General features: G+C 40.9%; 1 protein-coding gene across 1 annotated transcript in view; it reads right to left on the bottom strand.

Annotated features, from left to right (window-relative positions):
* The window catches only part of MED12 (mediator complex subunit 12), a 708,291-nt gene that overhangs the window by 242,336 nt on the left and 441,705 nt on the right, over positions 1-24,250 (bottom strand). Inside the window, exons 27-30 of the mRNA XM_033943934.1 lie at positions 22,790-22,969; positions 22,172-22,243; positions 14,975-15,129; positions 1,580-1,741 (exon numbers count right to left, since the gene is read on the bottom strand). Of these exons, the coding sequence (XP_033799825.1) occupies positions 1,580-1,741; positions 14,975-15,129; positions 22,172-22,243; positions 22,790-22,969 (569 nt within the window). The remainder of the gene's footprint in view (positions 1-1,579; positions 1,742-14,974; positions 15,130-22,171; positions 22,244-22,789; positions 22,970-24,250) is intronic.

Raw genomic sequence — 24,250 nt, 5'->3', positions numbered from 1 at the left:
CATATGGAAAAGGAGAGCAAAGAGTGAAAAACACAGAGGACTTTAATAGATGGCTCAGAGCCTAGTGTCATCAAGAAGGCTTCAGGTACATAGGAGGATGGGGAAATCCATGGAAGGACAAGAAGCTATATTGCACTGATGGGACAGATTCAGAACCAATGCTAGAAAGTTCTTCTTCACCCAAAGGGTGGTGGACACCTGGAATGCGCTTCCGGAGGGTGTGATAGGATAGAGTACGGTTTTGGGGTTCAAGAAAGGATTAGATAATTTCCTGAAGGAAAAGAGGACAGAAGGGTATAGATAGAGGATTATTATACAGGTCCTGGACCTGATGGGTCGTTGCGTGAGTAGACTGCTGGGCATGATGGACCTCTGGTCTGACCCAGCAGAGGCACTGCTTATGTTCTTATGGTTACTGCGGATGGGCAGACTAGATGGGCCATTTGGCCTTTATCTGCCATCATGTTTCTATGTTTCTAAGTCTGTCAATGTTATCAGCGTCTATGTGCGTAAGGATACAACCACCCAGACAAGCATCATTCTTTGACATGATTAGTCCTTGAAAACTATCAGCAAGTAATTTTATTTTTATTTTGTAAGTAGTGGTTATCCTGACTTGAGCAACAAAGCAATCAAGGCTTTGTTACTGTTTGGGTCTTCTTATCTTTGTGAACTTGGATTCTCAGCTCTGAAAAAAATTAAATAATAACAGAAAAAAGAACGACTGCAGATGGTGGATGATGAAATGCATGTTTACTTGTCGACTATTGAGCCGCATTTTAAGTTAATTTGAACTCAAAAACAAGCTCATCCATCACATTGATTAGCAATTCTATTCTATCAACTTCAGTTTCACCATCATTACAATTACCCATACATAACTTAAAGAACTTTAAATAAGTAACTCTTAAATTTAATTTTTTGTTGGTTTGGCAATTTTATAATTTCAGTTATAACATGCCGTGAAAAATATTTGCTCCGTTTAGTGTCCCAGAGCTAAAAATGTTTGAGAGAAACTGATCTAGAGGATGGCTAAAAAAATGGTCAATGCTGATGCTTGAGGTACCTGAGGATCAATGTTGAAAAGATGAGTATCAACAATGAGAAGCTTTCATCAAGCATACTTGGCTATATTTTTTAAACAGATGTTCACGTACACTCACTGATTTATTAAAAATATCAGTAAAGAAAGACCTTATTTACTTTAAAAAAAAAAAAAAAAAAAAGTATAGGGGGACAGAGTAAGATCTTAATATGCATACTCTGGAGGAAAGGTAGGAGAAAGGAGAAATAATAGAGACATTTAAATACCTCCATGGCATAAATGCCTTTCGACTGAAAGGAAGCTTTGGAATGAGGGAGCATAGAAAGAAGGTGAATAATCTAAGGAAATGCATGTGTGAAGAGGAAGACTATCAGAATTGAAGAAAGCACCTTGGATTTCTAAGGGAGAGGAAGGGATAGCAGATGGTATGGAAAGCAGACTGCTATAATTTTGTCTGTTTCTAGGGTATGAAAAGACATGATTCAGGATGTTGACAGAAGGCTCTTCAGGCGCTGCCACAGGATGAATGCAAACCTTTTTTGTTTCTGCCGATCCCTCTCTTTACGCGAGGACGATCCAAGATGCTGCCCTTTTTCGAGCTCTTCTCCCGCAGCCTTCAGAACATGACCCTGTACAGATGTTGGTAGTTTGGCAATCAATGGAGCAACCAACCATACCCCTGATCTCTCCAAAGCACTGTAAGACAAAGCAAAGAAAAGAAAGATTCTTAATGATTTTTGATTATACTCCAAAATAGAATACAAATATGATGAATCTTCCCATTCTGCTCTCATATGTCTCAGCCCGAGCAAGTCACTTAATCCTCCTTTGCCTCAGCTACAAAATAAGGACCTGTATAGAATATGTAAACTGCTTTGATTACAACCACAAAAAGGCAGAATTTAGCTTCAAAAGGAAGAGTGTGGTGTAGTGGTTAAAGGTATAGTCGCAAACTCCTGCTGCTCCTTCTGTTCATGCAAACTGTTCTGAGATCCCCTGGGAGAACAGTAGAGCAAATTAGGATTCCACAGGCTTCACAACTGACTGGACTTCTTTTGTATATGCACTAAGTGTGAATGATCTTTCCTCATCAAATGCAGTACTTGACCAGAATGCCACTATGTCAACATCCAACATTATGGCTGGCACTCCAACCGACCTTGTCTTTAAAACAAAACAAATTTGCAGTGAAGAAGGTCCTGCTGCCATTTCAAGGATAGAAATATTTACAGCTGCTACATTGCTTTAGATGTCACTTGCTGATAGCACTGCAATGAGGATTACTTTTGCTCATAAGAGAACACTTCTCAGAAACACTCCTTAGAGTAGTGGTTTCAAACTTGCGGCTCGCCAGGTACTATTTTGAGGCCCTCAGTATATTTATCATAATCACAAAAGTAAAATAAAACTGTTTCTTGATCATATGTCTCTTTAGCTATACATTACAATATTACTATTAAGACTTAGCCAAAAGGAAAGATTTATAAAGAGTTTTACCTCATGCAAAATTGTCATTTCTTTATTAAGACATTAACTATTTTTTCTGAGGCCCTACAAGTACCTCCGTACAACTCTTTCTCCTCAATAACCAATCCCTTGAACTGTTAATCACTAGCTTCCACCCTGTTAAATTCAATCTATTTGTACCATCTTTTAATCTTTGTAAACCGCATAGAATTCACGGTCCTGCAGTATAGAAACTGTTATTATTATTATTACCTACAAATCCAAAATGTGGCCCTGCAAAGGATTTGCATTGGAGACCACTGCCTTAGAGCCTCTCATGATCCCTTCCAGTTCCATCGTTTTGCCAGATTTGTTTCGAGAATATATATCCTCCACTTTTGATGGTTGTCCCATCCTTATTATGTTCTGTTACAGTCTTATATCCCGCAAAATACTGGCAAGTAGAGTTCTATGAAGGTTACTTTGAAAAGCTACACTAGGCTTTCTCATACAAATACATAATAGTAGTCAGATTTCTTTCCTAACAGAGACATCAGAGACTTCTAGGTAAATAACAGATAGTTTGAAACACTACATAGGGTTATACATACATACAAATATGTAATACAAATCAGGTTGCTGTACTAACAGAGATATCTAGTATAGTGCAATGACCTCCCTCTAGGCCTTCGCACAGAATTGAAACTCAATGTTATCCTAATATCCTGCCAATCCAACATGCAATGGCAGGGGCCTTTGCAAGCATGCACTTTCGTATTTAAATCTCTAGTTCTCTTGCTAACTTGTAATCGTTCTTGCAACCCACTTAGATGGTATTTACTGATAGGCACAATATCAAATAAATAATAAATTTGGAAACAGGATAAAATTAGCCCAGAGGATAGCTACTAAAATGGTATTAAGAACATAAAAATAGCCATACTGGGTCAGACCAAACGTCTACCTGGCCAGTATCCTGTTTCCACCGTGAAGACAGGATACTGGGCTATCTGGATCATTGTTCTGAACCAGTAAGGCTATTCTTATGGGTCAGTCACCCAGAAGTTACAATGGACAGTATGACACAGACATTCAATAAAGTTGCTAGTACAGGTACTAATACAATTATATCATAATTACAAATACATAGTTACAAGTTCAAGTAGGTCATCATTGATTCATTGTTATGTTCTAGGAGTTACATTAGACCAGGGGCATCCATCCTCGGCCCTCATTAGGTCAGGTTTTTAGGATTTCTTCAAATGAATATGCCTGAGATCTATTTGCATACAATGGAAGATCTCATGCAAATTCATTGGGGAAATCCTTAAAACCTGATTGGATTGTGGCCCTTGGGGTACGACATTGGACAACCCTGCTTTAGACAGTCTAGAAATGTGCTTTAACAATTACCATTTCAGTTACTTCAGAGTTGACTTCCTGTCTTGGTATAGAAACACTTTTGAATCTGAGATAGTGGTCAAACGATCATAGTGTAAGTGGTTCAGCATTTTGCTAATTGATATTGGAAGGATAAGGTAATTTGCCTGGTAGACTTTATATTCTCCGGAAACAAGCAGGGGATATGCAGGCACACTTGTTGGTGAAGTCCTCTGACTGAGACTGTGCGTCGGTGCTCTCCCCTAGCTATAGTAAGTTTAAGCTTACTGAGCATGTGCAGGATGCCCTACTCCTAGAGCCCTTCCACTCGTCCTGTCAGTTGCTTCTTCAACTGCTCTTGTACAGTCGCAGCTCTCTCCTCTCTTCACAACTACCCCCCACAAAAAAAACCCCAAAACCCAACAACTTAGAGGAAGCCAAAGAACGCAGATGTTTAATTTCTTGAACTTCCATGGTGTGAGAACAAATTTTTGTATCCATCTGACCATTATCAGAACATACTAGCATGGAAATGTTTCATAGACGATGTGTTCCTTATATGGTCTAGCACTGAATAACAGTTTGACTATTTTTTACAGTGGCTAAATGCATGTGATGTTAACTTGAAATTCATAGCTACAGTGGCAACAGTAGAAATAGCGTTTTTAGATATATGGATAACTTTGTACCAGGGTCATTTTCAAACGACCATATATCGCAAAGCGACGGATAGGAAGAACCTTTTGAACTACAATAGCCACCATCCAAGACACCTAGGGTTAATTTGCTAGTAGTGGATCTGATATGCCATTTTTCTGTTTTAATACTATATTACACAAGTTTATTTTTGAGCCACCAAGAATTTGCAAAGATTGTGCATGTTAGTAAACAGATAAATACTGTGCAGATATACTCTCAGACTGTAAGTGCACTAGGGACAGAGAGCATACCTGCATAATTTATTTGCAATTTTTCTATACTGCTTAAGAACTAAACGGTTCACATGAGTTAAAACAAACATAATAATTATGACAAATTAAAATCAACAGGGGAGAATGATCTTTTCTTTTCCAATAACTAATTATAGACTTATAGCAAACATCTCATTTTTTGCAAAATTGATATAGGGTTTGGTCAATATTGATCTGATGCATTATCTAGATAAATCTGATATTTTGCACGAAAGCCAATCAGGTTTCTGTGAAAATTATAGTACCAAAACCGTTTTAGCATCTCTGGTATTTCTCCAAACTATATGACCGATAGATTTCTCATAGCATTCTATAAACATAGGAGAGAATCACATGCATTGTTTAATTTTCCATCTGCTCAAGGTTTTAAGAGCAAGAAATCCTTGGAACATACACTAGCATCTCAGCTTTCTATGACAGGGAATTGAGGCCACTGTTGCATAGTGCTTGCTCTTACAAGCACTTTAGAACTCAATTGAAAACTCATCTTTTTTCAAAATATTTAGCAAACTAATTTAAATCATCCTTGGGTTATGTTATTTTTAATCTTTTGCTCACTGCATTGAACTTATGGTTATGTTATGGTGGATTATGTTTTTGGCTTGTTTAGTGCTGGAAAGAGCGCACTAATTTTGCAATATGATTTGAGCAGCGAGATATTATGCTTGAATGTTTAGATGCTATAGGGATTTCTGGCCATGTATTAAATTGGTTTAAGGATTTTTTTAAAAATCGTACTTACCCCAAATCTTCAGTGATGAAGTTCATTCCTCAATTTGGAGTAATATCTGTGGAGTCCCTAAGGGATCTCCTTTATCTCCATCTCTTTTCAACATGGCTTCCTTAGGTTCAGAATTATCTAAATTGAACATCCAATTGTATATCTATGCAGATGATATTTCCATTGTTTCAGACAAAAAATGATATTTTGTCTATATTCGACCTTGTGGAAAACTGGGCCAGAAATTTCAAACTCAAGCTGAATTCTGAAAAAACAAAAGTTTTGGGAGCAAGCCCACTTAATAAAACTAAGGAGACTTCTCTAATACTAAATGGGATAAATTACTCAATTGATCCCACTATAAAAATTCTAGGAGTTACTTTGGATTCGTCATTTACCTTCGAAGTTCATATAGACATTCTGGTTAAGAAATGCTATTACATTCTCTGGAAACTGTATTCTCTAAGATCATACTTTGATTTTTCAGCATTCAGGTTACTAGTTCAATCTCTTGTATTAAGTACTTTGGATTATCAATTTATTCATTTTCATAGCCCGTCCTCCCCAGGAGCCCAGAACGGATTACAATAAAATAAAATTAGGTACTTAGAACTTCCTTATCTGTCCTGACGGCTCACAATCTAGCTAAAGTACCTGAGTAAACAATTATTAAAATAGTAAAGATATAACAAAATTCCAAGAATGGTGAGGGAAGGCTACAATTCAAATAATAATAAAGAAATAAAAAGAATAAAATTAAAGTAAATCAAAAAAATTCAAAGTCCAAAGCAAGACAGATGAGATGAAGTCCAGCCAGCAACATCAGGATCTCCAACTACAGGGGAGCATGCCTCACCATGAAAGACCAGGTGGACTCCCTAATCAAAAAGGGTTTTTTCACCCTCTGGAAACTTAAATCCATTAAAGCATACTTTGATAACTCTGCATTCAGAATCCTGGTTCATTGCTGTGAACAAGGCTGTCCTGTGAACTTCAATAAGATAAGTTGCTCAACATTTCATATTCTGCTCTTTTCACTGGTTTTCAGCATTATATCTGCTTAATTTCTCTTCTCCTACCTGTTTCTTACTTAAAAAAAAACAAAAAAGCACAAAAATATAAACCTTCTCTTTCCTCTGTTAAATCTTATTTCCTCTTCCTCTTCATAGGAATAAGGGTAAGACTTTGTTAACTCTAATTAAATCCTGGTGCCTGTGGCTCAGGGTGACTAAAGTAGGGAAAATCCTGTTATAAATCCTGTGTTTTAGGGTAGCCACTGATTTGTTATAGAACCTGCATTTCTGTTTAAAATACTGTGTTTTAGGTGGTATAGAGCCTATATTTCTGACTCACTAGTTTTTAGCCATTGTGTCTGATTAGGTGGAGAAGGGAGGGGCTCTATTTTACTTCTAAGGTTAATTGCTTTATCTTTGGGACATTGCTGTGAACAAATTGTCCTGTGAACTTCAATAAGATAAGTTGCTCAACATTTCATATTCTGCTCTTTTCACTGGTTTTCAGCATTATATCTGCTTAATTTCTCTTCTCCTCCCTGTTTCTTACTTAAAAAAACAAAAAAGCACAAAAAATTAAACCCTTCTCTTTCCTCTGTTAAATCTTATTTCCTCTTCCTCGTCATAGGAATAAGGGTAAGACTTATTGTCCCACCATATATAGAGACCCAAATAATCAGAACTACTCAAATCAAGTCACTTCACAACCAATCAAGATGACCTTTATTCTATGCAATCACTGTGGTGCTTTAATTCCAAGCAGCTTGATTGTGCCGCTGCCTAGGATTACTCTTTCCTTTATATTTTAGGATTTGGTGTGAGAATTTTCAGTCAGTTTATTAATCTTTTTGATTTTCTTGCTCTCTCCTGACGAGGATATTGAAACAGGACCTGTCGAGTGAGCAAAACGAGTAGTGACTATCATTGAACAGCCTTTTTGACTGCATGAGACTGAGTGATTTAAGTTTAACGGCGAATGGACCGACAGTTATGACTTTTCATTGAGAGAACTTAAGCGAGCGGGACTGAATAACGAGCGGAATTGAACAGTGACGATTGGTGAACTTTGAACTTTGTCCCACTTTGGATTTACTGAGCTAAGTAATTTTCACTGTTTTTCACTGTTTTTTATCACTTACACGAACTATTTGTGACAGGTGCACAGGGTTCACTGCGCTGTGGTTTGATGGACGAGACTGAGGATATTACATTGATTTTCATATTTTTCTTTGTTTTTTGACGATTTTTGTCATTTTTTGCATTTTGGTTTTTTTTATTTTCACATTTTGTGTTTTTGTGTTTTTTTGTATTAGGTTTCAAGGAGATTTTCTTTGGGGTGATTTTCTCTCCTTTTGCTTTAATCTGGGGATGATTGTGCTCCCGATTATTTTGTAACATATATATATTTTTCTATACAAATCACATATAATATAAGGATAATATGATGTACGGGGCAGGGTTTATTTAGATTTATTTCTAAGTGAAACATAGAAACATAGAAACAGACGGCAGATAAGGGCCCACGGCCCATCTAGTCTGCCCACCTTAATGTCCCTCCCCTACCTTTGCCCTGTGAATAGATCCCATGTGCCGATCCCATTTGGCCTTAAAATCAGGCACGCTGCTGGCCTCAATCACCTGTAGTGGAAGACTATTCCAGCTTGACACTTCATAAACACCTGCCCGGGGCCAACGGTTGTTACGAGGGCACTGGGTCCGTACTGATTGATCCTTTTATTTATCTTGTTTTCATTAATTTCTTTTATCTTGGGAAGCACATTTTTCCATATCATCTCCAGGGTTATTTAAGGACAGATCATCACCATTAATACCAATTTTTTGTAGTTTGGACTATCGTTGTTATTGGTATTTATATTTATATTTTGGTTTCTTTTTGGCTTTAATTCCAAGACATACTATTTGGAGGCTTAAGGCTTGCCCCATCTGTCTTCAACTTGCTAGTATAAAGGAGGAGCTCTGCAAACTTAAACAGGAATTGAATACATTTAAAGCAGCTTTCATCACTCCACAAAATCATACCAACTTACCACCTCTACCTCAAAGAATAAAACAGCCCAGGAATAAATGGGTCACATTAGGCTCAGGAAGACTGCGACATGTAACACAGAAACACCCACCTTCACAAATATTACCTCTACAGAATTCCTTCGCTCCACTAGTGCACTGCGATACTCAAGAAAACAGAAGGGAGGTGGGACTGGAACCAATGAAGGTAACTCAAGAGAGCAAGCGCACCCTAAGCACAAATAAAAAGGCCAAAAACAAAAAACTATTACTGTTGGGGGATTCCATCATCAGAGGCATTAACCTTGGAACATAAGGCGAGGAGACCAAAATAGTGAAATATCTTCCAGGATCCTCAGCTACCAGGAGTTCCAGGCAAATACTGACTATAATTAAGGACGAAACTAAGGATTTTAACACTGATGTTGTCATCCATCTGGGAACAAATGACCTGGCCAACAACTCCACACTTGCAGCACAGAAAGCTTTTTGGGAGCTTGGTGAGGGCGTGAAACCTTTTGTAAACACTTTACCTTTTTCTGAAATACTGCCTGCATATGGAAAGGGGGAGCAAAGAGTGAAAAACAAAGAGGACTTTAATAGATGGCTCAAAGCCTGGTGTCATCAAGAAGGCTTCAGGTCATAGGAGGATGGGGAAATACATGGAAGGACAAGAAGCTATATTGCACTGATGGGCTACATATTACTACAGCAGGAAAAAGAAACCTTGCAGAGAAATTTAGACAATATTTTTCTAGGCATTTAAACTAGAAGGTGGGGGTGGTGTATGTACGAAGGACAATTATAGGGACCACCCCCAGCAAAAGAAAAGATGTGATAATAGTAAAGACTGCAACATAAGCAATATCAGCAACTCATTTCTTAGTATTGCAACGGAAAGTGAAACGAAACAAAAATCCATACGAAAAAGGAGATTATCGCTGAAAAATAGCTGGAAAGCGAAGACCACAAATGCTCGCAATCTAAGCAACAAAGTTCATGATCTGCAAGCCCTGATGTTAGAGGCAGATCTAGATATTGTCGCTATCACAGAGACATGGTTCAGTGAATCACATGGATGGGATGCAAACATACCGGGATATAATCTTTTTAGGAAGGACAGAGATGGTCATAAAGGTGGAGGAGTAGCTTTCTATGTAAAGATCAATATCCAAGCGACCGAAATGCAAGGGACCTGGGGAGAGGAAGAAGCGATATGGATTGCTCTGAAAAGAGAAGATGGAACTTCTATCTACGTGGGTGTAGTCTACAGACCTCCGACTCAATCGCAGCAAATTGATAAGGATCTGATTGTGGATATCCAAAAGTTTGGAAGGAAAGAGGAGGTTCTGCTGTTGGGAGATTTCAATCTGCCGGATGAGGACTGGAATGTTCCGTCTGCAGAATCGGAAAGAAGTAGGGAGATTGTGGATGCCTTTCAAGAGGCTCTGCTCAGACAAATGGTGACGGAACCCCAAGGGAAAAAGTGATATTGGATCTGGTCCTCACAAATGCAGAGAGTATCTCTAATGTTCGAGTGGGTGCTCACCTGGGAAGTAGCAATCATCAAACGGTTTGGTTTGATATAACGGCTAAAGTGGAGAGCGGCCGCACGATACTTAAAGTCCTAGATTTCAAACGTACGGACTTTAATGTAATGGGAGAGTACCTGAAGAAAGAGCTGTTAGGATGGGAGGACATAAAAGAAGTGGAAAGACAGTGGTCTAAGCTGGAAGGAGTGATAAAAATGGCTACGGACCTTTATGTGAAGAAAATCAATAAAAACAAGAGAAACAGGAAGCCGATATGGTTCTCCAACCTAGTGGCTGAGAAAATAAAGGCAAAAAAGTTGGCGTTCATGAAATATAAAAAAACCCAAGAAGAGGAGAGCAGAAAGGACAACAGGGTGAAACTGAAAGAAGCCAAGAGAGAGAAATGTTTGGCGAAAGCACAGGCGGAAGAACAAATGGCTAAAAATGTAAAAAAGGGAGACAAAAATTTTTTCAGATATATTAGTGAAAGGAGGAAGATGAAAAATGGAATTGCTAGGCTAAAAGATGCTGGGAACCAATATGTGGAGAGTGATGAGGAGAAAGCGAATGTGCTAAACAAACACTTCTGTTCTGTGTTCACAGAAGAAAATCCTGGAGAAGGACCAAGATTGTCTGGCAAAGTTACATGAGAAAATGGAGTAGATTCTGCGCCGTTCACGGAGGAGGGTGTATATGAGCAACTTGAAAAACTGAAGGTGGACAAAGCGATGGGACCAGACAGGATCCATCCCAGGATACTAAGGGAGCTCAGAGAGGTTCTAGCGAGTCCTATTAAAGACTTGTTCAACAAATCTCTGGAGATGGGAGTGATTCCTGGGGATTAGAAGAGAGCGGATGTGGTCCCTATTCATAAAAGTGGTCACACTGATGAAGCAGGAAACTACAGGCCGGTGAGCCTCACTTCAGTTGTTGGAAAAATAATGGAAGTGTTGCTGAAAGAAAGGATAGTGTACTTCCTTGAATCTAATGGGTTACAGGATCCGAGGCAACATGGCTTTACAAAAGGTAAATCGTGCCAAATGAACCTGATTGAATTTTTTGATTGGGTGACCAGAGAGCTGGATCGAGGACATATGCTAGATGTAATTTACTTGGATTTCAGCAAAGCCTTTGATACAGTTCCTCATAGGAGGCTGTTGAACAAACTTGAAAGGCTGAAGTTAGGACCCAAAGTGGTGAACTGGGTCAGAAACTGGCTGTCAGACAGACGCCAGAGGGTGGTGATTAATGGAAGTCACTCGAAGGAAGGAAAGGTGAGTAGTGGAGTCCCTCAGGGTTCGGTGCTGGGGCCAATCCTGTTCAATATGTTTGTGAGTGACATTGCTTAAGGGTTAGAAGGAAAAGTGTGCCTTTTTGCAGATGATACCAAGATTTGTAACAGAGTAGACACCGAAGAGGGAGTGGAAAATATGAAAAAGGATCTGCAAAAGTTAGAGGAATGGTCTAATGCCTGGCAACTAAAATTCAATGCAAAGAAATGCAGAGTAATGCATTTGGGGATTAATAATAGGAAGGAACCGTATATGCTGGGAGGAGAGAAGCTGATATGCACGGATGGGGAGAGGGACCTTGGGGTGATAGTGTCCGAAGATCTAAAGGCGAAAAAACAGTGTGACAAGGCAGTGGCTGCTGCCAGAAGGATGCTGGGCTGTATAAAGAGAGGCGTAGTCAGTAGAAGGAAGAAGGTGTTGATGCCCCTGTACAGGTCATTGGTAAGGCCCCACTTGGAGTATTGTGTTCAGTTTTGGAGACCATATCTGGCGAAGGACGTAAGAAGACTTGAGGCGGTCCAGAGGAGGGCGACGAAAATGATAGGAGGCTTGCGCCAGAAGACGTATGAGGAGAGACTGGCTGAATATGTATACCCTAGAGGAAAGGAGAGACAGGGGAGATATGATTCAGACATTCAAATACTTGAAGGGTATTAACGTAGAACAAAATCTTTTCCAGAGAAAGGAAAATGGTAAAACCAGAGGACATAATTTGAGGTTGAGGGGTGGTAGATTCAGGGCCAATGTTAGGAAATTCTACTTTAAGGAGAGGGTAATGGATGCCTGGAATGCACTCCCGAGAGAGGTGGTAGAGAGAAAAACTGTGACTGAGTTCAAAGAAGCGTTGGATCAACACAGAGGATTTAGAATCAGAAAATAATATTAAATATTGAACTAAGGCCAGTACTGGGCAGACTTGCACGGTCTGTGTCTGTATATGGCCATTTGGTGGAGGATGGGCTGGGGAGGGCTTTAATGGCTGGGAGGGTGTAGATGGGCTGGAATAAGTCTTAACAGAGATTTCGGCAGTTGGAACCTAAGCACAGTACAGGGTAAAGCTTTGGATTCTTGCCCAGAAATAGCTAAGAAGAAAAAATTAAAAAATTTAAATTGAATCAGGTTGGGCAGACTGGATGGACCATTCGGGTCTTTATCTGCCGTCATCTACTATGTTACAGAGAATGAAGATATCATCTGCACAGGAGAAGACATGAGCTTCGGTTAAAAGCAGGTTATTTCTCAATCACAACATATGGCTGCGAGACATGGACACTCACGAAATCATACAGAAGAAATTTGATGCCTTTGAGCTGTGGTGCTGGAGAAGACTTCTACAAATCCCATGGACAGCTAGGATTAGCAACAAAGATGTTCTTGAACATATAAACCCAGAGTTGTCCCTGGAAGGCAAGATTACCAGAGAGACTGACCTATTTTGGACATATGATGAGGGTGAATTCACTAGAAAAGGAGGTGGTATGGTCAGTGGTAAAAGGAAGCAGGGGAGACCATCAAGAATGATACAGGAATTAACATCAAGCAATTGAAAGAAATTGTGGAAAACAGTGAAGCATGGCAAAGACTGGCCTACAGAGTATCCAAGGGTCGGATACGACTGAATGGATAGTAGTAGTATTTCCAAGTGTTCTTAAATAAATGTTAAATAGCGCAAGTGATATTGGTGACCCTTGGGTGACACCGCAATTGGCCTTCCATGATTGGGACCTCTTGTCTTACTTTCAGACTTATGTTCTTTCTGAAGAACTGTAAAAAGTATTGTAACACCACACCTTGTACTCTTAGTTCGTTTAATTTAAGGAGTAAGAAAGAGTGGTCTACTGCATCAAATGCTGCAGAGATATCAAATTGTAATAATATAGATTGTTTGCCTCTGTTGAGTTGACTTCTTATTTTGGATGTTAGTTCGAGTAACAGGGATTTGGTGCTGTGCCTTGGTCTGAAGCCATGTTGTGATTTGTGTAATTCATCTGTTTGGTCTATGAAGCCGAGTGCTTACACAGAATTCTAGTAGTTTTGCAGGCCATGGAATCTCCGCTATTAGCCTGAAGTTTTCTATTTTGGTCAGAGCAAGGTTTGTGGCTTTTAGAGTCCATTTTCTAAGCATCTATTTATTAGGTATGTTAGCCATAGCAGCTACTGGACATATATCCAAGTGGCAGTGTTTCTGGATATTCTCTTCAGCCAGTTTGAGATCTCTTATGTTCTAATTGCGATGAATTTTGACCAGCATCTGTTAGCTGGGATTCCTTCATCCCCATTATTTTGGGTTGGGTAATGGTCTGTGTTATCTGCTGGGTCATGTGAATGAGGTCCTCAAGATTCTGATTTTTTCTTGAAAGTAATGAGCTAGGTTGCCTACGTCTGGTTGCTGTGATGCTAGGCCTTCTGTTATATCTTTTGTGGAGATTAGCGAGTTGTAGATTTTGAAGAGGCATTTGAAAGAATTTTTAGATTCACTAATCATCTTGTCATAGTATGAGTTTTTTGCTTCAGTTACTGCTAACTAGTATTGTTTTATTTTTTTCTTCTAGTCGATGTAGGTTTCTAGTCTTTGCTCTTTTGCTGTTTCAGCTTTCTTGTTCTTAATGATGCAATCTTATCTAGAACATTATTAGCTAGGTTTTGCCAGGTCTTCTTCTAAGTCTCCATTCATTGGTTCTAGTTTTTCAGTAACTTCCATCCAGAATTCCTCTACGGGTATTTTACCACGCTTTGTAATCTGCTTGTTTTTTTTGTTGTTGTTGTTTTGGGTATTTTAGGAAGAAGTTCAGGAGATGATGATCTGACCAGATAACTGGCTCCCACAGAATGTGATCTATCAGCTTGTGATTTGGTCTGTTTGTTGAGTGTGAAATGAAATCTAGACAGTGTCAAGCCAAGCTAGTCTCTGCATATCGTACTGTCCAGATCAAACTTTGTATTGCTCTGTAATGGATATTTTACTTTTGGTAAAGTGATTAAGTTGCTGCCCTGCTTCTTATACAGTAAGGAAAACTGATGACTAAATCACACAAAGACATGTTTCTTGTTGTAGACAGTCTAAGGAAGTGATCATTTTGGCAGAATGAGCTGCTGCCATAGAAATGCTAGTGAAAATTAGTGACGCAAACGAGAGCAATCTTGGGGTGTGGGGGAGAAAATGTGCTAGCAAAAAGGAGCACTTTCATGAGGTCTGCAAAGTTGTAGAGGAGGCAGTACACTTTACGGTCTTAGTACACAAAAACAAATTGAAGAAAGATGCAAGGCTTTTGTCCTTTCCAAGAAATGCGTATTGTACAGAGTGAGGTCACCTGACCCACAATTTCAGTTCATCTGATGAAAGGAAAACCCCAAAACAAAAGAAACTGTGGAAGAGATGTTCTTGATGTAGGTTTTAACGTAGTTTATTTTAGAATTACAGGAACAATCCACATAAGCATAGGATGAAGAGGACCCACCACGGTCCGTATTTCGATGAACATGCCTTCCTCAAGGGTCCTAATAGTTATAAGAGCTGATGAAAGGAGCCAGGAGTCAGCTTGTACTTACCTCAGGATCGGCTTTGCTTTGCTGCTGGGGGGGGTGATACTTGCTAAACCACCACTGACACCATTCCCTGAAGCACTGGCAGAGCAAGTCTCTGCTGACTGCTGAAATACATCGATAGTGGCCTTGGCAATGTTTTCCAGTAATGAATTCATTTCCTGAGGAAGAGAGAAACATAATCTTATCCTGCATATAACCCAAATACCACAAAAACAGAAGCACAAATGTACAGTAAGCATAATGTGGGATGATCTGCAGTACATACACATATGCAAGGGTATATACCATTCAGACTAGGATGAAATTGCAGAACCAACTTGTGTTCCTCAGGCTTGCAGGAACAGAGAGCACCACAGAAAGCATGCCAGAGAGGAAAAAGAGTAGAGGAAAGAACAATCCTGAAGGAATCATACTAGCATGAAAGTCAGGTAAAGTCATGAAGAGGGCTGGGTGCTGGGTTCCAGATGGGAATCTCTATGTACTTAAGTTACTGTGAGGCAAACTGGATAGGCCATTTTTGTCATTATCTGCTGTCATGTATTATAGATGTGAATGAGGAGCCGCACTGAATCCCCTGAAGATGCTGCTGGTGAAACAGGGTACTCCTCTCAGGACGAGTGTATCAGGACTTTAAGGATTTGAAGAATGGCACGATGAGGATGGCTTGATGAGGATTGAGGAAGATAAGTACTGTATATTGATTTGTTCCCTGTTTGTGTGGAACAACACTGAAGAGTGACTGTTATTTTTTGCCCATTCCTAATGTGGGAAGAGTTTTGCAGCTTCCCCACTCTTGATAATAGTGAAGTTTTTTCCTTTGAGACCGATGATGATCATATGCTACAATATGTGCTGGTTGTAACGCTCCTTATTTAAAAGTGAGATCTCTTTTTCCTCCACTATCTGAGTGTGGTTGGGGTTACCCCAATATTGACTTGGTAAAAATAACATCAAAGCATGCTAGGGAGGTGAAGTTCCTTGAAATCAAGAACTGCTTTATGGAGCAACTGGTTCAGCAACAGACAAGAAGTAAAGCAATTCTAGACCTAGTACTTAGAGGAGCACATGATTTTGTGCAGGAGATAATAGTGCTGGGGCCACTTAATAACAGTGATCATAACATAATCAGATTTGATATAATCCCTGGAATTAAGTTCACACAAGAAATCCAATATAACAGCATTTAACTTTAAAAAAGAAGACTAGGATAATATGAGAACCATGGTTAAAAAGAAACTTAGAGGAGCAGCTTCAAAGGTCAAAAATTTACATCAGGCATGGATGTTATTCAAAAATATCATCCTGGAAGCCCAGACCAATTCCACATATTAAAAAATGTGGAAAGAACACCAAACGGCAGCCAGAGAGTGGTAGAGAGCTGGAACGCTCTTCCAGAGGCTGTTATAGGGGAAAATACCCTCCAAGGATTCAAGACAAAGTTAGACAAGTTTCTGCTGAACAAGAACGTGCGCTGGTAGGGCTAGTCTCAGTTAGGGTGCTGATCTTAGACCAGAGGGCCGCCATGTGAGCGGACTGCTGGGCATGATGGACCACTGGTCTGACTCAGCAGTGGCAATTCTTATGTTCTTAACAAGTGAGATAAAGAAAGCTATTAGAGCAAAAAGAAAATCCTCCAGAGAATGGAAGGATCTGATTGAAAATAATAGGAAACAGCATAAGCAAAGGCAAGGTGTTGATAAGGAAGGCAAAGAGAAACATTGAAAAGAAGATTGCATCAAAGGCAAAAACATTTTTTAGGTACATTAGAAACAAGAAGCCAGGAAAAGAATCAGTTGGACTACTAGATGACCTAGGGGTAAAAGGGGTAATAGAGAGATTAAATTAATTCTTTGCTTTGGTCTTCACCGAGGAACACAGGGGGGACATACCAGTGACAGAAATGGTATTCAATGCTGACGAGTCAGAGAAACTGAAACAGATGTAATCGGGCAATTTGACAAATTGAAGAGTAGCAAATTGCCTGAACTGGATGGCATACATCTCAAACTACTGCAGAATTTAAAAATGAAATGGCAGAGCTATTGTTAGTAATTTGTCATTTATCTTTAAAATCCAGCATGATACCTGGAGAGAGGCCAACATATGAAGGGGTGCTGAAAAGTTCTCAGCCCAACCAAGAAGAGAATGATGTGGATATGGTTCAATCAATGATCTGGAAAAATGTCAAAACACAGAATTTCACTTAACAAAATGAGATAACACTCTTTTCAGCTACAGTAGCAAAATAATGCTCAGTATTCAGGAAGCTGGTTGGCTGTGATGAGAAATTTTCAGCACTCCCTCATAATGCCAATTTTTTAAATGGGTACCAGATGTGATCCGGGAAATTATAGACTGGCAAGTCTGATGTCAGAGCTGGGCAAAATGGTAGAGACTATTATAAAGAACAAAATTGCAGAGTATATCCATAAGCATGGATTAATGAGACAAAGCCAACATGGATTTAGTGAAGAAATATCTTGCCTCACCAATCTACTACATTTCTTTAAAAGGGTGAATAAACATGTGTTTATGTTTACTGGCATTTATAGACTGCTGTTTGATACATCATCATAGCGGTTTACATAGTACAAAAACAAAAAGAAAAGAACTCTATCATCAATAGGAAAGTAAAAATTCAGAAAAAATAATGAATTGTATAAAATTGTAAACTTGTTGATTGATGCAAAAATGAATAAAGAAGTTTAAAAAAAAAGAAAAAATAATGAATTGCAGAGTAAAATTCTAATTAAAATAAAAAACATAGAATTATAAAAACTTAAAATATAATTATAAAAGCAGCAACTGTAAATCTCTCCCTCAGTGTTTTGTGACAAACTCATAGCCGGCTCTGGATTTGTCCCAGGGATAAGTAAAAGTGAAACACAGTTTCTGGTCATAAGAGCTGATTAAGTGAGCAGTAAGAAATTAGAGTGGGCTGACTATCACTCAAATCCTGAATCAGGAAATGAAAGGCAGAAGTACGTGCCTCACAGCTTTAAAAGCACTAGAAAACCTGCTAGGGTTTATTATGACAGCAATTGGAGACATGTTCCTTTGAGGACATAGCCCTGGTTACTCAGTCAGAGCAATCAGTCTCAGTACCGGGATGAGTTGGAGCCAAGCCTCTTTCTCAAGAGAGAAGGGTAGGGGTTGGGTCCATTTAAGCTCAGAGCTCTGAGAGCAAAGGAGAGGGAGAACTGGTAAGACAGACAGCAGGAGTACTGACCTGAGGTGAGGGCAGAAGCCAAGCAGGGGGTGGAAGGGAGGAGTTATTCCCCTCAGACAAGCAGCAACCAGGATGTGGAAATGACTGAAGATCTGCCAGGCTTGTGCCCAGACCGTGTTCCTAGTTCAAGAGATACCTATGACCCCTTTGGTGAAATACATGCTGTTTCAGAAGGTATGGATACCAGTCCTTACACCAGCTTTACCTTGCAAACATTGTCTTTGTGTTCCTGTACGAGGTGAACAGTGTGCAGGTGGTTCTAATTAATGAGCAAGAGAGATAAAAGTTTCTCCGTCAAAACAGAGCTGCAAAGGTTTCACTTAGCTAAAAACTTGGAAAGATCTAAAAACTTGGTTGTTTACGCAATAGTTATTCAGATCAGTTCCTCCAACTATTTAAATATCTATCTAATCCTAACTAATAGTACTCTTTCCATTCAATCTACTAGATGTTATCTTATTTTTAAAATTAATTGTAAACCGAATCAAGCTCCTTCGGGAAATGATTTGGTATATAAATTGAAGACTAGATTAGATTAGATTAAAGACTCTCGCCAGGATTTTCAAAAACCCGCATTAAAAAGTGACGGTCTACTACTGCAGCCATTTTGATACCGAATCTAAAAACCCGAGACATTCTTTCAAAATCGCGCATGCAAATAAAATTGGCTGACAGCAACACTATTGATCGAATGGAAGGGAGAGGAGGGGAGAAGCAACATTGACTTTTTTCAATTGTGCATAAAAAGCAAAGTTGCTCACCTGTAACAGATGTTCTCTATAGATAGCAGGGGAATGCAGCCACACTTGTAGGTGAAATCCGCTGACGAAGTCTATGTGCCAGTGCTCTCCCCTAGCTAAGTAAGCTTTACGCTTACTGGGCATGTGCGGAGGTCAGTATTCCCCCATGCACCTCCCCTTGGAATGCCAGTTTTGTCCCTAGCAATAAGTAAGGACTGAAAAAGAGGGGATGGCGAGTGGGCAAGTGTGGCTGCATTTCCATGGAGCACAATGAGCACTTTTCAGCTTAAAAGTGCTCATTGTGAAAACTGCTACAGAGAAAAAGAAAAAGTGCCAGTTAACAATAAAACTCGATTAAACTTAATTGAAGGCTTCCCTTCAGACTGGCACTGCCTCAGGACTTTTTCCCCCCATACAACTTTAATTTAATTGGAACAAACCCCACTGGCTCTCTAAGATATATGCTTTGCTGGTAGTTGGTGGCAAGTCTTACAACTGAGGCACCTCTAAATTAAAAATTTGGGGAAGTGGGGGAAATGGGGGGAGGGACTCAACCAGTCGAGTGTGGCACCCTTGAGGTCAGGCGGACCCCCAAAAGGATCCCCCAAGCTCAATCTGGTACCACAAACAGGGACAAGAAGGCCAATTTAAGCAAAATCCAACAGCCCTACACTAAACCAGAGAAAGACTGCACAGGCCTACCACCTCCACCTGTTGGAGACTGAGAGCAGACTGATTGTATTTAGGAATGTACAGCCCATTTGTACTACAGCCAGAAGTTTGTGTCTCAGTCTCCACCTGATGGTCGTGGTGAGCTATTACCCATCAGTTTCTGTGCCGGTCTGGAGGGACGATAAAGAAGCCACAGCTTGCCCTGGGATCAATAGCGTGGAATGTTGCTACTATTTGTGTTTCTACCAGGCACTTGGATTGGTCACTGTGGAAACAGGAAACTGGGCTAAATGGACTATTATTCTTATGTAGGAGGCTGGTTTTATGGAAAGGGAAGGAAAACGATGGGGTAAACCAATAATAAAGTTTTGAAAAAAAAAAAAAGAGTGACAGATCTACCTTAGCCACTCTCATTGTCTCATATCATCTGAGAGTAAGGAGAGGAGGGGGGAGTTTTGTATCTCCAGAGAACAGCTGTTATTCTTTCTTTCACGATAAGCCATACCATAGCTGAGGGACTACTGACAGCAAAGCGGCCTCTGCTATTTGGGAAATTGTGGGTTAAACTGTTAAATCATCAAACTTTCCATGGCCAAGCACCTTGGTATTTGCAACATGTGCAGTCCTTATACATCCCAAGTAGATCACTGAGATCAGACACAGCAATGTGTTTGCTAGTGGATTCAGTTCATTATGTGGCAACAAGTCAAGCTGCATTTTCAGTGGGAGGTTCCAAGTTTCCAAGTTTATTAAATAGTTTGATTTATCGCCTATTCAAAATTCTAGGCGATGTACAAGTATGAAAAATGTTGACCAATTTAGACAGTACAGTGGTGCCTCACACAACGAACTTAATCCGTTCCAGGAGCAAGTTTGTTATGTGAAACGTTCGTTGTGTGAAACGCGTTTTCCCATAAGAATACATTTAAAACAAAATAATTCGTTCTGCAGCCCTGTTTTCCCATAAGAATACATGTAAAAGAAAATAATTCGTTCTGCAGCCCTACATTTCCCTCCCTCCACCTCACCTTATATGCAGAGTCTGCCAGCCCTCTCCCTCACCCAGCCGCACGCTTCCAAACCTGTCTGGCTCTTACGTCGGGTTGAGAACCTTTGCTCTAGGAGAAGCGATCCTTGTTAAAGAGCCCCGAACCTGCTACCAAAGGTTAAACCGGAGGCGGAAGGGTTAAACAATTCTCATTTTAGCTCTTGAGCCTGACTAACATCGGCTGTTCCCTGCAGAGACGGTACAGAGGGTTTTACTTTATCGAGCGGGGAGGGACGGGGGAGAGGTGGGGCCGCCCAGGTAGAGAGAGAGAGACCAGCATCAAGACGCATTTACCGTGGCCTGGGACGCCAGTTCTCACCGGAGGCCCAAAAGTTTTCTGTTTGGTGAAGGCGGCCGGGGACGGGAGAGATGTGCGGAGCTGGAGGTGCGGGGCGGCTACTGCTGTGCGGACTCTTCCAGGCCTGGCAGCGGATAGGTAAGCGCAGAACCGGGCGCAAGTCCTCGCGGGCCACCTCTGGGGGAGAGGGTTTGCGGAGTGGGCCTCGAGACTTGGGCGGGGGAGGGGGGGGCTTGTTTTGTGCTCTCTTTCTCAGGCGGGTAAATGCACCTTTGTGCTCTTCAGGTTGGGGAGGGGGAAGGACTGAGGGCGAGTTGGGTGGAAGGAGGGAACTGAAGACAAGACTTTTTTCCGGCTTGTCTGTTCGCCTGGGAAAAGGCTTCCAGGAGCGCACAGTTTCGGCTTAATCCCGCGCCATGTGCGTGTAAAGGGTGGGAGGGAGGGGAATGTCCTGTCCTGTCCCCAGGCGGCGGGGGGGGGAGGTTTAAAAATATGCGGTGGCGGCGGGGGGAGGTTTAAAATATGTAGCGCCACTGAACGATGCAGCTCGGGCGACTTCGTTGTGTGAAACGAAGTCCGTTGTACGAATCAAGACAAGAAGTTCGTTGTGCGCAGCGTTCGCTGTGCGAGGCGTCCGTTATGCGAGGCACCACTGTACTTTAAAACTCATTTATTTGTAAATGAGTTTTGCTGTTGAATTAATGATAAGATGAAGAAGATTGATGTGTTTGTATTGTTTTCTGTCTGGAGATAGTTTGAGTATGCTCAGTTGTAACCCACCTAGATTTTAGGAAGGAAACACATAAAAATGTGAAAGTTTACATGCCCATGTTTTTTCCCTCCCACCTTCTTCGGTCATACCCCAATAAGAAAACAAAAGATGGGATATTTTTCCCAAGAGTTAGAGATTTAGGTAAAGAAGGGAGTAAGCTAGACCTAATCAACTAAGTAGTCGTAGCTAAATCTAAAGGACATAACATCAGATTAAACAAACAAATTAAGTCATACACACCCTCAGGAAATAAAAGTTATGAATGCAAAAGCCAAGACTCCAAAAAGACCTGGACAACTCTGATTCTTAGAAAATTATCCTCTCAGGCCTGAAAGAACACATGCGTGGCTGTGCTAGAACATTCCCAAGAGGAGCCCAAAGGACAAGACAGAATGCTGTGCCTCATACACAAACACCAATACCAGAAGCAAATACATTTACATTGTTAACCGTCTGCTTAATCATCAGCTGCAGCTCCAGCGAGGACTGCCTCATGGTCCACTGGTCCAGGTTCTATAAAGAACACAATTTGTTACATAAAGAAGAAAAACACACACATACACCTGGTTCACAATACCCCCTTCCTCCAACATATCCTATATTTGACACATAGGAAAGGAGACAGACTATACCCTTCTCCTCTCCTGCCAATTCCAGACTCCGTCCCTTCTATCTTGTTGCACCTTATGCCTGTAAGACTGCCTGAGTCACTGTGTCAAGCTCTGCCTCTGGAAGTACTCAAAGCTAGGCTAAAAGTCCACTATTTCAAGACTGTTTTTAACTCCTAACTCCCCACTTGTAAAGTACTCATGTCTGTTTGATCATGCTCTCTGTGAAAAATCACCTAACCCCCTATTTGTCTGTTTTAATTAGATTATATCCATACGAACAGGTTTGTTTCAGAGAAAAATGAAGGCAGATAAAGAGCATAAAGCCCATCTACTCTGCCTAAGCATGCCATGCCTCCTCTCCCTTTGAGATCTACAAGGTGTTTCTTACATATAGCCTACAATATTAATTATGGGACAATGTGCTGTGCCTGCAGAAGGCATCTCATACCTGCAAGATGCGTCTGATGCGCTGCCGTTGAGGGTTGTCGCCTTCTTCACTGTCCAGCAAACGGTGTGGGTAACAGATGAGCTGCATCAGTCTTTGGGCCTGAATACTGCTAAGTACAGGGTCTTGTAGGTCATTGCTGTCCTCACAGAGTGACTTCAAACACCTCTCACCTACCCACTCCTATAGGGATATGACAGAAGACATACGAAACTGATTGGTGGAAGTAGTTAATACCACATTACTGCAAGGATGGTTATCAGAAGAGTCTGGTGAAATATTACTCACACCCATCCCAAAAGGAGAAAATATAGATCTATACCAAGCAGCAAGCATATCTTTTATGACAAAACTGATGGTGTGTGGTTGCTTCCCAGCTAAAAGATATCATAAAATGGAACCTACTACTACCCTCACAACATAGATTTAATAATAATAATAACTTTATTTTTATGTACCGCAATATCACAAACAGTTCAGAGCGGTTTACAGAGCAAGAGACTGTATACAGACAGTGATATTACAAAAAATGTCTGGTAGATCTATCTAGCAGCTAGAGTAAGAGACAGGTTAAGTAAAGGAGGGGAAATGCTACTCAGCAGCATTTGACACAGTAAACCATAACCCATTACGAGTCTAAACAAGCTATATGAACTAGGAATTGCAAATGGTTCCAAGGCTTCCTAACAGACAATATAGAGAATTAAAAGATGACATCTACACGACCACACTAAACTCAACAGACCTGAAACCTGGAGAATAGCTCTTCTCAGAAGAACATAAGAATAGCCTTACTGGGTCAGACCAATGGTCCATCAAGCCCAGTAGCCCGCTCTCACGGTGGCAAATCCAGGTCCCTAGTACCTGACCAAAACCCAACAAGTAACAACATTCCATTCTACCAATCTAGAGCAAACAGAGGCTTCCCCCATCTGCTATAATAATACCCTTAGCGCACATGCGCACTTCAAACTCCAAGGTGCCATGCTCCCACATGCGCAGAAAGACCCTGCGGTGGTTTCTCTGTCGGCCTCCGGCCTCATATGCATACGCTTCCCACTCCCAACCAGCCAGCGCCTTGACAAACGGCAAATGTTAGGTCTCATCCCGAGGCCAGACCAGCAACGGAAGCAGCTGCGGTTTCATCAAGCAGCCGTGGGGCATTTGCTAGGCCAGCCCACTTCAATAATGTGAGGCAGGCCAGCCTAGCAAAAGCCCCAAGGCTGCCCGGGCTAGTGGATGTTGGACAGGGGGGACCAGGTAAGGGAGAAGGGGTACTACTGGACAGGGGGAGGTAAAAGTAAGGGAGAAGGGCTACTGCTGGACAGGGGGAGCAGTGAAGGGGTGCTTCTGGACAGGGGGGAGGTAAAAGTAAGGGAGAAGGGCTGCTGCTGGACAGGGGGAGCAAGGAAGGGGTGCTGCTGGACAGGGGGGAGGTAAAAGTACAGAAGAAGGGCTACTGCT

This window comes from Geotrypetes seraphini, chromosome 5, assembly GCF_902459505.1.
Source record: "Geotrypetes seraphini chromosome 5, aGeoSer1.1, whole genome shotgun sequence".
NCBI lineage: Eukaryota > Metazoa > Chordata > Amphibia > Gymnophiona > Dermophiidae > Geotrypetes > Geotrypetes seraphini.
Note: the sequence above shows the minus strand (reverse complement) of the source record. Positions and strands in the feature narration are given on the sequence as shown.